Raw genomic sequence first — 17,799 nt, forward strand, 5'->3', positions numbered from 1 at the left:
AGTACATGGGAGTCTCATCCATCTCTTTGCTCGTGGAATTGAACAGCAACCAAGCATATCCTAGAGGTTTTTCCGCCAGATGAAAGGCAACCTGATGAAAGGCAAAGCTCCTGCTGAGAACGTCAGACCACAGCCTCAAAGAGAGTCGCTTCCTAATATAAGTATGAATTAGGAATGGAATCTTAAGAGGTTCACGGGTAGAAGCTGAGCCTGAGAGAGAGATGGCTTCCTCCATAAGGAGGTGGTGCTCCCGCTCTTACCTGACTGAGGCTGCTGCCTCGCCCTGCTGCAAGGGGCATGGATGCTAGGTTGGCTATACCGGTCCAAGGCCCCCTGCTCCTGTATTTTATTTATTTAGCCTTCAGGCCAGCCGCAATTGTGCAATATTGAGATTCAGTTGCCCAGACAGGTGAAGATTAAGCCGAGCTCAGACACACACATATTCCAGAGACACAAAATGGGGGAAGTTTTTGTAATAACTGCCATTTTACAGAACAGCATCATGTACAAAATCCGAAGGAATGTAAGAAGTAGTTCCAAGTAAAAGCAGTCGAATAAAGCAGCATACGTAGATGAGGAAGGAGCATGGAGTGTGTGTGAGAGCGAACAATCAAACAAAAAACCCTCTGCAGCTTTCCCACGCCTCCAGAAGCTCAGCAGCAGAAACTGGAATGGGATAGAGACGGAGTGTACACCAGGGCCAACCAAGAGCTCAGTAGCGGAAGATGGTGTTCGCGCTGAAGACGTCTGACTGCAGCTGGAGAAGTGCACAAATGCCTTAAGCTCAACAGGTTGCTCCCATTCAGACGAGATGGGCACGTTTAACAGTCTTTTGGGTAGGACACAGGCCACTGCCCAGCCTGGCCGGCTCAGTTTCTCTGGAGAGACGTGGAGAGGAGCTTTGGGTGCCATTCTGAGAGGGAGAGGCCGGCAGGACTCAGAGCTTGTTAGGATTGACCCACCGGTAGGTGCCTTCGTACTGAAATCCAACTCTCTTCATCAATTCATCAGCCTCGGCAGGGCCACGGCTAGAAGATTTTAAAAAAAAAACAATATTTCTAGAAACACAGCTATGAGCAGGCCCCACATATACTCATGGGCTTCCAACAAACGACTGTTTACGATTCTGTACAGCCGCCCTTCTCACCTCCTGGGAAGCTGAGAAAAATAGTAATGGTTTCTTTAATGATCCAGAAATGGCTGGTGTGCTGTTTCATTTCTGTGAAGTGACTGAAACTCATTAAAAATCTATTTTTTTCATTTTACCGGGCCTAAATCTATCTTATCTCTCCACTCCCTGGCCACCTCTTTGAGTGCCCTCAGGATCCAAGAAAACATGAATGCAGAGGAGCGGTCCTGGCAGTTTGATACTGTCAAATTGTTTGAGTCTAACAGTGAGCCAGACATGGGTCCAAACTTTGTCATTGTTCTGCTTTGGGCCCACTGGATCGGAACCAAGAAGCCTCCATGAACAAGGATTTAATTCAAGCACTATTTATATAACTAAAGATACATTATACAGACAAAAGCAGACTTTTCAGTTCATGTTGGCAGAGACCCCACTCGAACTGGCCAAGAGATAACGCACAGCCATCAGCCAAGAGGCAGCCAATTAGCACATCCTTTCTTTTGGATAAGGTCCATAAATGACTCACATAACCTCAGGGATCTCCAGATCTATTTTCATTCCCATTAATCAGCAACTCTGCGTAACTTTTAAAGGAGCCACGGCAGTTTCTCAGCACAGCATTTCTGGAACTCCGGATCTGGATGTTCCTCCCTGACAAACGTTGCAACACCACGCCTCTTTACCTTAGAAACCCTCCCTTATATACAGACTGGCCGTGGTCAACTGTTTCCTAGAGCTATGACTGACTAGGCTTTTTCCTATAAATTACTTTCTAAAACTTTTCCCATAAAGCTGTTCTTGTCTGCTTCTAAATCTTCTGACACAGGTATCTAATAGGGGCTCCTGATCCTCTATGTCCTCCTTCCCCTCTGAGTCAGACATTACCATCCTTGGGGTTTCTACAGTCTCTGGAGGTTTCTCAGGTTCCAGCTCTCCCTCACTCTCAGTCTCTGATTCAGCTGGCAAGAACACTGGCCTAGGGTACCAAGACGGGCCCGGTTCATCCTCCTCAGAATCTGTCACTAACGGCCCTGGTTGTGGACCACTCACAACAGTCATGTGACAAGGATCTGTGAATGTGCTCTAGTGTAATCATTTCCAGAGAGGAGTGTCTGGTACCTTAGAAAGGGCACAGGGATATAGTATTAGATATTTGGAGGCATGGGAAAAATAAGTCCATTGCAAAAACAAAAACAAAGCCAGCATGTCAGCTGAAAGACAACCCTGCCTTGTGAGGGGAGAGCAAAATTGTTTCTAGAAGCCAGAAAAGGCTAGGAGTGGCATTGCTGCGTATGAACATATCAGATGCAAAGGGCTGAGGCCACTCTGAAATCTCTGTAGCATTGCTGCCCTCCCAACAGCCGGCCCTGCAATGATTTTTAACCTCACCTGCCATAGCAATAGGGAGTCGGTTTTGTCTTCTCTGCCTCAATTTTGTGGAGCAGCGGAGTGAATATACGCCAGGCCTCTCGCAGTTCGTCACTGAGGGAGAAGGCAGCAAAAAGTTAGGCTGGGTTGTAGAAATCCAAAGGAACGCTAGAAAAGACTTGCTACCAGAGAGGGCTAGGTAGGGCCTTCATTACCTTAGGATGGTGCCTCAGGCTTGAATGACAGAGCGACCCCATTTCTGATTAATAATGATGCAGTTCAAAGACTACATGTGGAAACAATAGACACAAGTACAGTGGTACCTCTACTTACGAACTTAATTTGTTCCGTGACCAGATTCTTAAATATTATTATTATTTATTAGATTTGTATGCCGCCCCTCTCCGTAGACTCGTATAAAGGTTTGTAAGAAGAAGCAATTTTTCCCGTAGGAATCAATGTAAAGGCAAATAATGTGTGCGATTGGGGAAACCACAGGGAGGGTGGAGGCCCTGTTTCCTCCCAGGAGTTTCCTAGAGAGGCTCCATGGAGGATTCTCCCCGCCTTTTCTGGCACTGTTTCTTCCCAGGAGATTCCTAGATAGGCCCCACGGAGGCTTCTCCCTGCCTTTTCCAGTTGCAGTTTCGGAAGTTCAGGTTTGTAAGTGGAAAATAGTTCTTGAGAAGAGGCAAAAAAAATCTTGAACACCTGGTTTTTATCTAGAAAAGTTTGTAAGTAGAGGCGTTCTTAGGTAGAGGTACCACTGTTTTGAGTTTCGAGTCTTCAACCTGTAACTGTAATTCAGAGATTTCAAACTGAAAGGAACTGTGCCGTAATCAGAGATGTGCATAACCCATGGAAGAAAACACCTATCAGTGGCTTGGAAAAGTTGGTTTTTCTCCTACACTCTGCCCTGATGATCCTTCACCCCCTCTCACCTGCGCACAAAGTGCATCTGGCTGCTACAGAAAACATCCAAGATAAGGCGCTCATAAGCATCCGGGAGTTTCACATCCTGTGGGAAAGAACAGGGAGAAAAAAGATGTTAAGCATTGTATGCTATAAGATGGTCTATTCCTAACAATTAGCTTTAGAAATGAAGCATTTAGAACAGGGGTCCCCAAATTTGGCAACTTTAAGACTTGTGGACTTCAACTCCCAGAATTCTCCAGCCAGCTATGCTGGCTGGAGAATGCTGGAAGTTGAAGTCCATAAGTCTTAAAGTGGCCAAGTTTGAAGACCTCTGACTTAGAAGCAGATGGGACCCCTTAATTATGAAAAGGCAATGATAAAGACACCTAAAACCCAATGTTACAGTGTCAAGCGATGGCTTCCATGGCTGAAAGGGTCACAGCAACGGGCCAGGATTCACATAAAGGGAGTCCTCATGATCAGTTGCTTAGCAACTGTTGAAGTTATAACAGAATTCCCTCAGGGCTACTTACAACCCAGATTTGAGATTCTCATGCCTGCCTCCCCCCAACCCAAACAGGTCACATTTTTTGTGCTTGGCAATTGGCTTGCATTTATGGCCATTTGCAGTGTCTCATATCATGTGACCACAATTTACTATGGGTTTCCTATGCCTATTCAAAATCAATGTAATTGCATTTGGGAACCTGATCTGTCTGCTGAAAAACAATAAATGATATGCTCATGTTAAAGATGTTCTAAATTCCTATCTCTGTGTTAAATAGAGGTATGTGTGAAAATATGCCAGCAGTAATTTCACTTTCTAAAAAATACAGAAACCAACTATAGACCTATTGGGACTTTGGGCTATACAGTACTAAATCATTGCCTCCCTATCTCTCTACATAATTTCTCCTGATATTCAAACCATGCAGCCATTTACTCCTCATGTTCATACTATACATACTCTGTTTTCTGGGTTCAAACATTACACAGAGGTGTTACTTAACCAAAACAGGTGAGGCTTCATAAAATGCACTACTCTGACAATTCCATCCCACCTCTCTTCCCCATATCAGCTAATAAAACCTAGCACGTTGTATATATAAATTGGCTACTGTAGTTGAATTCTTTATTCGGCCAAGTTCAGCATTTTATACAGGCACAATCATGGACATTCAGCTAACATGGTTAGGCAAAAAGTTGGCTCTTCTATGGTGTGTGGACTTCAACTCCCAGAATTCCTCAGCCAATCATGCTAGCTCAGGAATTCTGGGAGTTGAAGTCCACACGTCATAGAAGAGCCAACTTTGCCTACCCCTGAGCTAACATACTGTCTATAGCAGACACCTTGAACACCTACAAATGCAAAATGACGTTGTTTGCATTTTCAGTGGCAGATTAAAACAAACGTACCTTGTAGCGGTTGCCATAAGTGAGGTCCAGTTCAGATTCTTCTGGGTTGAAGAACATGCCTGGTTTCTTGGTCATCATCTTGGTGTAAACAGCCTCGTTGGGCTGCACACGGATCACCAATTCATTGCGTTTGCACTGCTGTTGGAAAATGTCACCTGGTACCTCCCGGAACTGCAGCCGTACTTCCGCCTTGCGCTCGTTCAGCGCCTTGCCACAGCGCAAGACAAAGGGGACTCCTACAAGGAGAGTATTAAATAGGCAATGAAATGCAAGGACATTTACTCTCTACACACCTCCCCCCCTCCCAGTTCAAAGTACAGTGGTACCTTGTGTACGAACCCCTCGTGATACGAACCGCTCGTGATATGAACCCGGGGTTCGGAAATTTTTTGCCTCTTCTTACGAACTTTTTTTGGCTTACGAACCCAACGCAGATCGCAAAATGGCACTCCGCTGGGCGCCGCCACCCGGCTGTCACCTTCTGAAACAGCCGGGGAGCTTCTCGGGGTTTTGAACGCCGAACCTGGAAGTTCGGGTTCGGGTTCTGGAGGCCACTGAGAAGCGCCCGGCTGTTTCAGAAGGTTACAGCCGGGCGGCAGCACCCGGCGGAGCACCGTTTTTGTGATTGGCAGCCGCGTTTTCGGCCAATCTGTAGGCTGGAAAGGAGGTGGGGAATCCTAATAGGGAATTCCACGGGCGGAGCTTTGACGTCACGAAGACGTCCTTCCTGGAGGCCACGTTTCTGGTTCGGGAGAATGCTGAGAAGCCCCCCGGCTGTTTTAAAGGGTGACAGCCGGGCGGCGGCGCCCAGCGGAGCACCATTTTGCGATTTCCCCCCCCCCCTTTGCATGCATTAATCGGTTTTACATTGTTTCCTATGGGAAACAATGTTTCGTCTTACGAACTTTTCGCCTTATGAACCTACTTCCGGAACCAATTAAGGTCATAAGACGAGGTATTACTGTATATTTTACTTGGGCTGGTCCTTTGCTGTATGCATTTTATGCATTATATTTTATAGAGGAGTAAATCTGGTTGAGACATCTATGTGCAGAGGTGGGCTGCGAAGGAGGCGTAATTGCGCTGGACTCCGCTAGGGCCACAGGGGTGAGCACATGTCACTGTTCCACTTTAGCAGCCCACTTTTGGCTGTAGGGTTATACTCACCATCCCACCTTTCGTTGTCCACATACAGCACAGCAGCAGCAAAGGTAGGGGTGGTAGATCCAGCTGGAACTGTGGAGTCATCAAGGTAGCCCTTCTGAGCCTCTCCTTTCCCAGAGGGATCGGCTATGTACTGCCCAAGGACCACGTTTTCACTCTTCGCCTCTTTGATGCACTTCAGAACCTTCACCTAACAGAAAAGAAAAAACCCCCACGGTGAGTCTAAAGAGCACACATCAGCAGAAGTGAACTGAGGCAACTACAGCGGTACCTCTACTTACAAACTTAATTCATTCTGTGACCAGGTTCTTAAGTAGAAAAGTTTGCAAGAAGCAATTTTCCCCATAGGAATCAATGTAAAAGCCAATAACGCGTGCTATTGGGGAAACCACAGGCAGGGTGGAGGCCCTCTTTCCTCCCAGGAGATTCCTAGAGAGGCCCCATATAGGCTTCTCCCCATCTTTTCCAGCACTGTTTCCTCCCAGGAGATTCCGAGAGAGGCCCCCCGGAGGCTTCTCCCTGCCTTTTCCGGCCCTGTTTCCTCCCAGGAGATTCCTAGAGAGGCCCCCCGGAGGCTTCTCCCTGCCTTTTCCGGCCCTGTTTCCTGCCAAGAGATTCCTAGAGAGGCCCCCCGGAGGCTTCTCCCTGCCTTTTCCCCTTACAGTTTCGGAGGCTCAGGTTTGTAAGTGGAAAATGGTTCTTGAGAAGATGCAAAAAAAAATTGAACACCTGGTTCTTATCTAGAAAAGTTTGTAAGTAGAGGTGTTCTTAGATAGAGGTACCACTGTATAGTCATTTCAAGACAATATAGTCAACTTGGCAGCAGAAATTCCATGTGACCAGCATGCAGGCTTCCCAATTGGCACAGAGGTATGCTTATGTGTTATCGTACATGCTCAAAAAAAGAGTCTCCAAGTGAAAATGATAAAACTCTACTTATCATGACAGAAGAAATATATAAGGGAAGATAAATTTAATAGAAAAAACTGGTCAGCATTGGTGTTCCAGTCATTATGAGGCAATTTCAGAAGAGATGGAAAAGCTTTCAGTGGTGCTTAACCTTTCTAATGCCACGACACCTTAATACAGTTGCTCATGTTGTGATGACCCCCAACCATAAGTCTAGCGCCAGTTCTCCAAGCAGAGCTTTAAGCTGATTGGCAGGAAGGTCATAGGTACATCCCCACTGTAAACGCCTGATTGGTCAGATTGTAAAAATATGTTCCAAGGCGCCAGAATAGAAGGTTCTGTTCCTAACACCATGAGAAATTTGTCTTTTCCCATGGTCTTTGGCAACTTCTGCAAAACAGTCGTTCGACCCCCAAAAGGGTCCCGACCTCCAGGTTGAGAACCACTGCTAGAAGATGTAGTCTAGGTGCCGAGTAATTCATTCTTATTTTAGAGATTTATCAGCAGTCTCCCCCTCCCCACTTTTTAGACCACTCACCAATGTCTACTTTGAGAACATGTTGCAGGTATTCTGACAAAATGGCTGTTACGGCATACATGGTTAGATAGAAACTATTCAAGTTTCTTTAAGGTGATCCAGCAAAGTTGCTCCTTCCCATCTCCTATAGCTCCCTCTTGTGGAGGTATTCCATAAAGCCCATATAACCCTTGCCTTTTTTTCTGGTCAGCTGAGCACCTATACAAGGGACCGTGATGCAGCCATCCCTGTTTGTTTGTTTGTTTGTTTAAATCTAATACTTGTGGGATCTAGGTGGGATCCTTGCAAATAAAGGTGATCCTTGAAGTAAACACACTGCTTTATATTAAGTTTGGTTTTGTAATTAATACAATTTGGAACAATTAAGCCTAGGAAGCTTGAGACCTAAATTGAGGTGCAAAGGAAAGCATTGTCAGCAGATGGAAATCTAAGGCGGCTCAATATCCTGAGCCATAAAATGCAGTTTTGCCCAAAGGCACTGAGTCAGAAGAACCAGGATCCTACCTTTTCATCACGGACATCATCAGAGTTGGTAGAAGTTGGTTTCTCCATAGCTACCAGACAAAGCATCTGAAGAAGGTGATTCTGCATAACATCCCTACAGAAGTAGCAGGAACATGTTTTGATTACAGCTATGTACAGTCATCCCAGTATTATTATTATTATTACTATTACAGTTGCTACACAATCAGCCAGATGTTCAGACTGGTATGTTTATTCATCTATTGAGTCCCTAGGATAGACATGATGATTGATGTTGTTAAAGGTATCCACAGGTCGCAAGATTTTTTACCAAGCAAAGCTGCCTTTCACCATTTGTTTTTAATCTTTCTAAATCAAATCTATCTGCAGTTAGAATCTTCTATATCTCATCCCCTACTATCAGTTTCCTTCAATAGCAGAAAGGAATTTGAGCACATACCATTGCAGTCTGTAGAGCAGTGTTTTTCAACCGGTGTGCCGCGGCACACTAGTGTGCCGCGAGACATGGTCAGGTGTGCCGCGAGGCGGTTCACCCCCCCCCCCACTATTGCCCCGCCGCCGCCGCTATTGGCACCCTCCCACGGGAGGCCGGCAAAGGTTGCTTTGAAAGTCGGCCCCCTCGCGCCCATGGCTTCTCGTCGCTTCCCCAAAGCACCGTCGCTTCCCCGAAAGCGCGCTCCTCATCTCCCTGCCAGCCCGCGGGGGGGGGGGGGGGCAGGGAGGCGCCGGCAGCAGAAGGGAAGGGAGCCGCGGCCGCCCCTGCCTCCCCACGGTGCCTCCGGCCCCCTCGGCCTTTCGGCGCTGCCCCCCGCCCGCCCCCTCTCCTCCTCCGCTGTCTCCTGCCTTTCGGCGTGGCTCCTCCCGCACCTGGAACGCAGGAGACAAAAAATGGCCCAACTCTAATTCTCTCTGTTCTCAGCGGAGGCCAGCGAAGGTAATATTCAATGTCGGGAGCGCGCGGGCGGTTGCGCGCGCTCCCTACCCCCCTGCTAGCCACTCAGAATATTCAAAATAAGAAAAACCTTCGCCGGTGAAGGCTTTTCTTATTTTGAATATTCCGAGCGGCTAGCAGGGGGGTAGGGAGCACGCGCAACCGCCCGCGCGCTCCCGACATTGAATATCACCTTCGCTGGCCTCCGCTGAGAAGAACGGAGAGAGAACGAGAGTGAGTGACAGCAACAGACAGCAAGATAGAGAGAAAGTGAGAAAGAGAGAGAGAGAAAGGGGGGAGAGAAAGAAATAGCAAGAGAGAGAACAAGAGAGAGAAAGAGTGTGAGAAAGAAAACAAGAGAGAGAAAGCAAGAGAGAGAGAAAACAAGAGAGAAAGTGAGAAAAAGAGAGAAAGAGGGAGGGAGAGAGAAAGAGAGAGAGAGAAAGAACAAGAGAGAGAGAAAGAAAATAAGAGAACAAGAGAGAGAGAGAGAAAAAAAATAAGAGAAAAAGAGATAGCAAGAGAGAGAGAAAGCAAGAGAGACAGGGAGAGGAAAGGAGAGAGAGAAATGAGAACAAAAAGGGGAGAAAAAAGGAGAAATGATTGAGGCAGAGAATGAGAGGAGAAACAAAAGAGAGAGAGAGGGGTGATTCTTGAAGCATATGGTAAAAAGCACCCAAATAATAAGAAATGCCCCCCAGCCCACACCTCTTTTTGAAAAGAATAAAAGAGAAAAAACCCCAGCCCTCAACTGGTTTTGGAAATGGTTCCAGTGTGTATACACACACACACATAAGGGGGGGGGAGAGACAGGGATGGAAAAAGAGAAGTGAGAGGGAAAAGGAATGAGGGAAAAAGGGAGGAAGAAAGAGAAATGACAAACATGAGAGAGAAAAGGGGGAAAGACAGGAGAAGTACCCAGAAATGAGATATAAATTTGAGTAGGGATGATTGATGATTGACTGTATTTATAAGGGGATGTTACATGGGATTGTATATACGAGGGGGTTATGTATGTATGTATGTATGTATGTATGTATGTATGTATGTATGTATGTATTTATTTATTTAATTTGTGTCATTTTGGTTGGTGGTGTGCCCCAGGATTTTGTAAATGTAAAAAATGTGCCGCGGCTCAAAAAAGGTTGAAAATCACTGCTGTAGAGGATAGGGCAATGCTTCTATACAGGAGAAGAAAGGATCCTCCACGTAAAATGATAAACCTAGCTTTCTCTTTAACATGCTAGTTTTCAAACTATATGGTAGCAGAGGAAAAAAAGGGTAAAAACTGATTTTAAAAGGAAAGTAGGGGCCATTACAGAGGAAATGCTTGGTAAGCTTTCATAGCCAGCCAAAACCACCTCCCTTTATTTTTCACTTTTGGAAATTAGCTGAAAAAAGGAGACAACTGAAAAATGGACAATTGTGGACGATGTTTTGAAGAAGGTTATCACTAGGTACAGATTTATTAAATATTCCTGGAAACTCCACATATCCCCCAATGGATTGTAATGTAGCTCTGCAATTTGAATTCCCAGCTATCATATTTGCACGTTAGCTACTGCATGTCTACTCAGATGCAAAGAAACTTGGGTAAAGAGCTTTTCTTTTGCTAGTCCTGCAGCTGCTGACCCTGGTTGCTCACTAACAGCCCTGTTGTGTAGGCCACTTGTCACCAGTGTGGATCCAACATTGGAACTCCAACACCTGGCATAATCCTTGTTGACCTAAGCAATGACTAATTAGTATGAGTTTGGGTAAATTACGCCCCACCATAATTGTTTGTAGGAGAAGCATCCTCCATAATTGTTTTTCAATTTCCCATTTTTTTCAGCTAATTTCTAAAAGTGAAAAATAAAGGACGGGATTTTGGGGAGCTGAGAAAGTTATCAAGGATCTCTCCTGCCACTGTTCTCCTTCCCTTTTACTGATGTTTTCCCATCAAGTGACCCATTTTTCTCTGTTATCCTGTTGTTTGAAAACTAGCATGTTAAAGAGAAATTTAGATTGTGTTAATTTTCTATGCGAAGGATTTTTTTCTTCCCAGGTCCAGATAATTCTTAACTTACAACCACAATTGCGCCCCGAGTCTACGGAGAGGGGCGGCATACAAATTTAATAAATAAATAAATAAATAAATTTAATAATAAATTTATGTGGCTAAGTGAGACATTCAAGTGAGTTTTGCCCTTATTTTATAATCTTTCTTCCCACAGTTAAAATCACTGCAGTTGTTAATAACATGATTGTCCATTGAATCTGGCTTTCCCATTAGAAGTTCGCAAAAAGTGATCACATGATTCCAGGGCACTGCAACCATCATAAATATAGATCAGTTGCTAAGCATCTGAAAGTTGGTCGGAAATGTGAAAAATGGTCATCAGTCACATTTTTCAGTGCCATTGTGAATTTGAACGATCACTAAATGAACAATTGTTAAGTCCCTCTACGGACTACAATGGTGTGTTTTAGATTGCCTTTCTGCTGTTGAAAGAAAAGGTTGTTCTTGAATCCAAATATTGTGTGAGTCGTTTACACTGGTTTGCCAAAATATGCCCGTTAATCCAAAGAGAGCATCGCACCACACCTCTCCAATCTCTGCTCCAGCAGATGCTTTTTTTTTTTGAAAAAAGGGTTTTAACCTGCACAATTAATAAGACAAATGTTAAACTCAAAGAAAATAATAGAAACAAAAAAAAATACTTTTTTAAACAATCTGAAACAAAAAATAAAAAAAAATAAAATTATACTAGTATATGCATTAGTAAGCCAATGACTATAATAAGTATAATATATTTTAATATTATACTTATTATAATTGGCTTACTAATGCATACACTAGTATAATATAATAAACAAAACTGGTCCTTGTAAAATATCAAGAAATCTGCTCTTACCAACACATTTTATTATTATTATTATTATTATTTATTAGATTTGTATGCCGCCCCTCTCCGTAGACTCGGGGCGGCTCACAGCAATAATAAAAACAATGTACAATGACAAATCTAATAACAAATCTAATATTTAAAAATATCTAAAAACCCCTTATTTAAAAACAAGACATTCACACAAATATACCATACATAAAATATAAAGGCCAGGGGGAGACATCTCAATTCCCCCATGCCTGATGGCAGAGGTGGGTTTTAAGGAGTTTATGAAAAGCAAGGAGGGTGGGGGCAATCCTAATCTACGGGGGGAGCTGGTTCCAGAGGGTTGGGGCCGTCACAGAGAAGGCTCTTCCCCTGGGTCCTGCCAGACAACATTGCTTAGTTGACGGGACCTGGAGAAGGCCAACTCTATGGGACCTAACTGGTCGCTGGGATTCGTGTGGCAGAAGGCGGTCCTGGAGATATTTTGCTGTGTCTCAGCCCCGAAACATACCGAATAATGCCAAACTCATCAAAGTAGCCTCCCCGGCCCTCTGTGCCAAATGGCTCCTTGAAAGTCAGAATGACACAGGCCACGTTGTCCCGGTTCCAGATGGGGCCAAATATCCGGTTTCCAAATCTATAAAGGCAACCAAAGATGATCTGAGTCAGCAGCAGCTGCAAAATAAAGGTATCTCAGACAATGAAACCACAGGGCCTCTTAATTTTACAGGCTGGGCGCTCTCCACCCAACAATGCTCTTGTCCACACCCTATAAAAGTGATGCCTTGCTGATATTAAGGTTATTGAAAGCTTCCACACAACCAGAGTCAAGTTTTAAGACGTTTGGTTCAGGGTTAAACAAGTGAAGGTAAATCTGAGTTGGGTAGCTGCTTATCTGCATAGATCCACTTCGTCACCTATCTTCACTACTCCCAGTTTTGTTTTGTTTTTTACCTTACCTGAGCACCATTAGGTTCTGCACCATCTCCTTGCCGAGGTAGTGGTCAATGCGATAGATCTGGTCCTCTCTAAACAGTGCCGACATGTGATTGGACAGATCATTGGAGCTATCCAGGTCCTTGCCAAAGGGCTTTTCCACAATCAGCCGATTCCAGCCACTTGAGATTTGGGACAGAAAGAGGACAGAGTTAGTCTGTGAACCAGGTGAATAAAGCCAAGGTAGGCTGCACCAAAGAAATGCCATCCACATCCTGCTTCAGGCATTACTGAAAAGCTCTGAAGACCAAGAAGCCTTCTCTGAATATGTATATGATGCTATCATGTTAGCACTTTCTGTTTCAAATAGCCTTGCAGGTCTTAAAGTGCTCTGCAGGGCACTCAAGGTCCTCAGATACTGCTTGTACTTTTTGCAGTTCCACCGGCGGAAATGAAGATGCGTGTGCAACTCCAGCTGATCGGCAGCTGTCATTTCCTGGATTACTGGTCTCAGCCCGGCTCTCTTTTTTCCCCCTACTGCTGCTGCTGCGTCTGCACTCCTTGCTTTTTTCCTCTTTCCTCCTTCCTGGCCTTGGACAAGCTTCCCTCTCTCCTGCTCGGCTCCCCTCCAGCCTCACGCGGCCACCTGAGGTGCAAGCAGAAGGCGTGGGTGGAAGCGGCGCTGACAGCATTTATGCTTCTGGTAGCACCCGTTCACCTAGCTACCCAGCCTGAGGTGGGGGGCGACCCAGGAAGGAGAGCGCAGGAAACGTGAAGCAAATTATCACCCCAGTGAGCGACACTAGTGAGGTTGTAAGTCGAGGGCTTAACAGTTCACTTGAACAATGATGATCGTTCAAGCCACTCCCACCTGATCACATGGCCAACAAGCCACCCTCCCCAGTCACATGGCCATTAAGCCATACCCACAAAATAAGCCACACCCACTGTGCGTCAGTAAACATTTTGGCTGCCCACTACTGGTTTGGAGTCAACTCCTCCTGTCAAGTGCAGCCTCCTCTGACAGCTCGCTTTTCTTTATAGATTCCCTGCTTTCTGTTATCCCTCAGCAAGTAAAAACAGGCTCCAAAACTTACATGGAGCTCATGCAGGTCCTCTGGATGTGCGTGGTGACTTCCTTGTAGACACTGGGGGGGAGAGCCAGGTAGAAGAGACGGTTTGCCTTCTCTCCATTGTGAAGGGCGTTCAGGTGGGCATTTAGCTTTTCAAAAGAGGCCTGGTCGTCATATTTGCCTGAGATGTACGAATTGCGAGCAAAAAATTCATCCAGTTTTTTTTCTTCCCCTGGGCTGGCCTAAAAACAAGATCAAGATTGGTTATCCTGCAATAAAAATAAAAATAAACGAGTAATACGTATAATTCTTTTCTTCTCTCCTGTTGATGTCTTTCTCCCCTACCACTGCCTAGGGCAGCAGCTGTCTGTCGGTGCTCATCTGGCAGAGTGGATCTAGTTCTGGCTCTTAGCATCATTGCAGCAAATGCTGATTGTCCCAGGAAGGCCAGAGCTGTTTAGAGAGGCAGACCTCACCTTGAGATACGGGTGACTCTGTTTGCGGATATCGGCAACTGTGAGCTGGGATCGGGCATAACCCACCACATACGTGTCATCGGGAAGCAGCCCGTCACGATATAACCACCTGTGCAGGAAACCAAGCTAGTCATGAAATCAAGCCAGGTACAAAAAGCATAAGGAATCTTCCTGAGCAGCAAAATGAACCTACCAGATAGTTGGGTAGATCTTCTTCTTGGCTAGGTCTCCCTGTAGATAGAAGACAGAGGAAAAGGCCATGGGTTGATTTTTGAACACATGTGACTCTGAGATTGGAAAACAAGTGGCTAAGAGTGAACCCCTACTCTCACCCTGGACTCAGTCCTTGGAGATCACAGAGACAAGAAAAAACAGAAAAATCTGTGTGTTTCAATCTCAGGACTCATAGCATCCTATCATACACACACTGAGAATAAGTACGTTGTATGTCCATATCAACTCCTTTTGATGGCAACCAGTCAGCAATTAGTGTATTGAAGTGGAGTACAAAACAGGAATCATTACTCCCTTTTCCACATTTTCTCCTTCTGTAAAGCCATTTGTTTTCCAAAGACTCCTTTGCAATCCAGACTTTTGGGGATATTTGAGAGAGAGAAATGCTTGCATCCAAAATACAGTGATATCTCTACTAAGAACGCCTCTACTTAAGAACTTTTCTAGATAAGAACCAGGTGTTCAAGATCTTTTTGCCTCTACTTAAGAACCATTTTCTACTTAAAAATACGAGCCCAGAAAAATTTCCCAGGAAATTTGAGAGCGGCACAAAGGCCCGGGCAGTTTCCTGCCATTCCCCCCTTAATCCCGGCCACCTCGGGCTTTTCTGGGCTGCCAGAGGAGCCTTTTGGTGGCGCTTAAGGAGGCTTTGGCAGTCCAGAGCGAACTAAGCATTTTCCTTTCTCTGGGCGCATGGAGAGGGAATAAACCTCTGCCAGCGCCCAGGGAAAAGAAACGATCCCTTCGCTCTGGGCAGCGACTGTCTTCCTCCTCCTCTTCTTCCTCCTCCTCCTCCCACCCAAATTACAAGCTTTTATTTCTTTCCTAATGGGTTTACACGCATTATGTGCTTTTACATGGGAAAAATTGCTTCTACTTACAAACGTTTCTACCTAAGAACCTGTTCACGGAACGAATTAAGTCCTTAAGTAGAGCTACCACTGTACTGACTTAATTCCATGCTCTACTTTGTGCCCACAAGACCGAAATGCTGCGGCATCCTGGAGCTGGAGAAGAGCCTGCTCTTCATTGTACTGCACCTCCCTAACACAAGCCTTTTATTCCCGTGTTGCGCCTGGCACTGCCACACTGCTCCAAAGGGCCCTGGCACTTGCCTTACTGACTCACTGGATGGCAAGCACATTGGTTGGTGGCCATTGATGCTGGCTGCAAAGATGCCAAGTCATGACTTCTCAGCATGCAGCCACCCACGCTATGGCCTCTTAGCCCAGCAGCTCCATCACACTCTCAGCTGTCAACTGGCTGCCAGACTGCTAAGTAGCAGAACATAGAAATGCTAGTGAATAAAGCCAGAGGCGGAAGAAAGCCTCTATTGTGTCAGTGCTAACTAGGGCACCTAAGGCCAGTTCAAAGGTGGATCGAAGGTAGGATCTCGCCATTGCCACCCGGTTTGGGGGAGAGGCAACAGTTCTGAACATGCAAAGGACCTTACTAGGTCTGTGCTGGTGCCCCAATTATTGTCAACAAGAGGAATAATAATAATAATAATAATAATAATAATAATAATAATATTATTATTTATTAGATTTGTATGCCGCCCCTCTCCGAAGACTCGGGGTGGCTCACAACAATAATAAAAGACAATATAACAGTGAAACAAATCTAATATTAAAAGAAAAAAAATATATAAAACCCCAGCAATTAAAACCATACAACACATACATACCAAACCTAAAATATAAAAGCCTCGGGGAGGTGTCTCAGTTTCCCCATGCCTGGCGATATAAGTGGGTCTTGAGTAATTTGCGAAAGACGAGGGTGGGAGCCGTTCTAATCTCCAGGGGGGAGTTGATTCCAGAGGGCTGGGGCAGCCACAGAGAAGGCTCTTCCCCTGGGGCCCGCCAAATGACATTGTTTGGTCGACAGGACCCGGAGAAGGCCAACTCTGTGGTACTTTATCAGCCGCTGGGATTCGTGCGGTAGAAGGTGGTTCCGGAGGTGTTCTGGTCCAATGCCATGTAGGGCTTTAAAGGTCATTACCAACACTTTGAATTGTGACCGGAAACTGATCGGCAGCCATTGCAGGCCATGGAGTGTTGTAGAAACGTGGGTGTTGTCTGTCTGGTTTCTGGAAGTCCACCTTTTTCTGCAAAGCTCTTGGATTACCCCTTTAATCCCCATCCCTCAACTAGAATACAGCCTGAGCAAGGGCACATGGATTTGGTTACATTCATCTAAGGCCTGTCATGTCTATCCTCTGTAATTTATATTCTTTCTATTACTCTATTCTAAAAACCTAAGCCGTTGGGTTGGGAAAGGGTATATATTTCTTTTGCATTATGAAATTCTTCATATTATGAAAATTTACCAGTGGGATGTTTCAATATATATTACACAATTGCTTGGGGATTAGCAGAGTAGAAAAAATGGAGGATTGCTCTTACAAGAAATGAAGCCACTAAAATATTTTGTGGTGAGTATCTATCTGAGGAGTCCAGGCAGAAGAGGAACTCCACGGGTTCTGTGTTAGTCTTGCATTTATATTATCACCCACTACTGTAATAAGACCTAGATTGCAGAGATTATTCTGGAGTGAATTGCTACCATTTATTCCTCATACAAAGTTTAAAAATGTGGAGCATAAAACTGACAGTACAATATTGGTTCTAGATTATTTTGTATAGAATTAAAATCGTTATATGAATAAGTTAGAGTTCTGTTTAAAATATTAAATACACAATGTTTATGGTTTATTTATGATCTTTAAATACCATTCTTCTTACTATTTATTGTAAAGGGATAGTGGGAATTAGTAATTCTTCCCAACAGGGTAGAACATAGTGTCACATAGTCCACTAATACCAGTTTTATTTGTGTTGTACCATGTCATAATAGAAAACAGGATGCAAGTAGAAATTTCAGGCAGAAATATAATTAGGGCTCAAATTATTAGAATCAGGCATTTTAGGAGAGTTTTGGATTACTAGCCCAAAACAACAATTTAAATAAAAGGAAATAATGCAGTAATGGGTGTGTATACGACCAGACTTAACCAAAAAAAAGTGAAGAGCTATGATTTTTCATGGAGGAGAATTAAGGAAAATAGGAATGTAGGAATAAGAATGTAGGAATCCGCCTTGTTAGTTAAACAAAGAACAGGTATTACAAGAAAAAGAAGGCAGAGCTGGCACAGGATATTTCCACTATATCTTTACTTCCCCAAGTAGCAACATAGCCTCAGATTGACAGAAACCCGATATCTCAAAAACAAAGCTGGCCTAAGATGGAGCCCAGCATTAAATTACATTTCCAGAAATATTAGAAATTGCATAAGCTAGTGGTTCCCCCCCCCAAATTTAAGCCATCTAAGGTTTACACTATACCTTTTGGCGT

General features: G+C 44.6%; 2 protein-coding genes across 5 annotated transcripts in view; one reads left to right on the top strand and one right to left on the bottom strand.

The window, feature by feature from the left end:
* LOC139161821 (ceramide kinase-like) overlaps positions 1-1,265 on the top strand; it is a 36,370-nt gene extending 35,105 nt beyond the window's left edge. Inside the window, 1 exon segment of the mRNA XM_070741443.1 lies at positions 1-1,265. Coding sequence (XP_070597544.1) covers positions 1-64 — 64 coding nt within the window. The 3' untranslated portion in view covers positions 65-1,265.
* G6PD (glucose-6-phosphate dehydrogenase) overlaps positions 459-17,799 on the bottom strand; it is a 25,428-nt gene continuing 8,087 nt past the window's right edge. For all 4 annotated transcript variants that reach the window (XM_070741444.1, XM_070741447.1, XM_070741445.1 and 1 more), the window contains 11 exons: positions 14,405-14,442; positions 14,212-14,320; positions 13,760-13,977; positions 12,686-12,844; positions 12,238-12,363; positions 7,941-8,034; positions 5,993-6,179; positions 4,826-5,061; positions 3,436-3,512; positions 2,519-2,611; positions 459-1,028 (listed from right to left, as the gene is read on the bottom strand). In XM_070741444.1, the coding sequence (XP_070597545.1) occupies positions 938-1,028; positions 2,519-2,611; positions 3,436-3,512; positions 4,826-5,061; positions 5,993-6,179; positions 7,941-8,034; positions 12,238-12,363; positions 12,686-12,844; positions 13,760-13,977; positions 14,212-14,320; positions 14,405-14,442 (1,428 nt within the window). In that variant the 3' untranslated portion in view covers positions 459-937. The remainder of the gene's footprint in view (positions 1,029-2,518; positions 2,612-3,435; positions 3,513-4,825; positions 5,062-5,992; positions 6,180-7,940; positions 8,035-12,237; positions 12,364-12,685; positions 12,845-13,759; positions 13,978-14,211; positions 14,321-14,404; positions 14,443-17,799) is intronic.

This window comes from Erythrolamprus reginae, chromosome 2, assembly GCF_031021105.1.
Source record: "Erythrolamprus reginae isolate rEryReg1 chromosome 2, rEryReg1.hap1, whole genome shotgun sequence".
Lineage (NCBI taxonomy): Eukaryota > Metazoa > Chordata > Lepidosauria > Squamata > Dipsadidae > Erythrolamprus > Erythrolamprus reginae.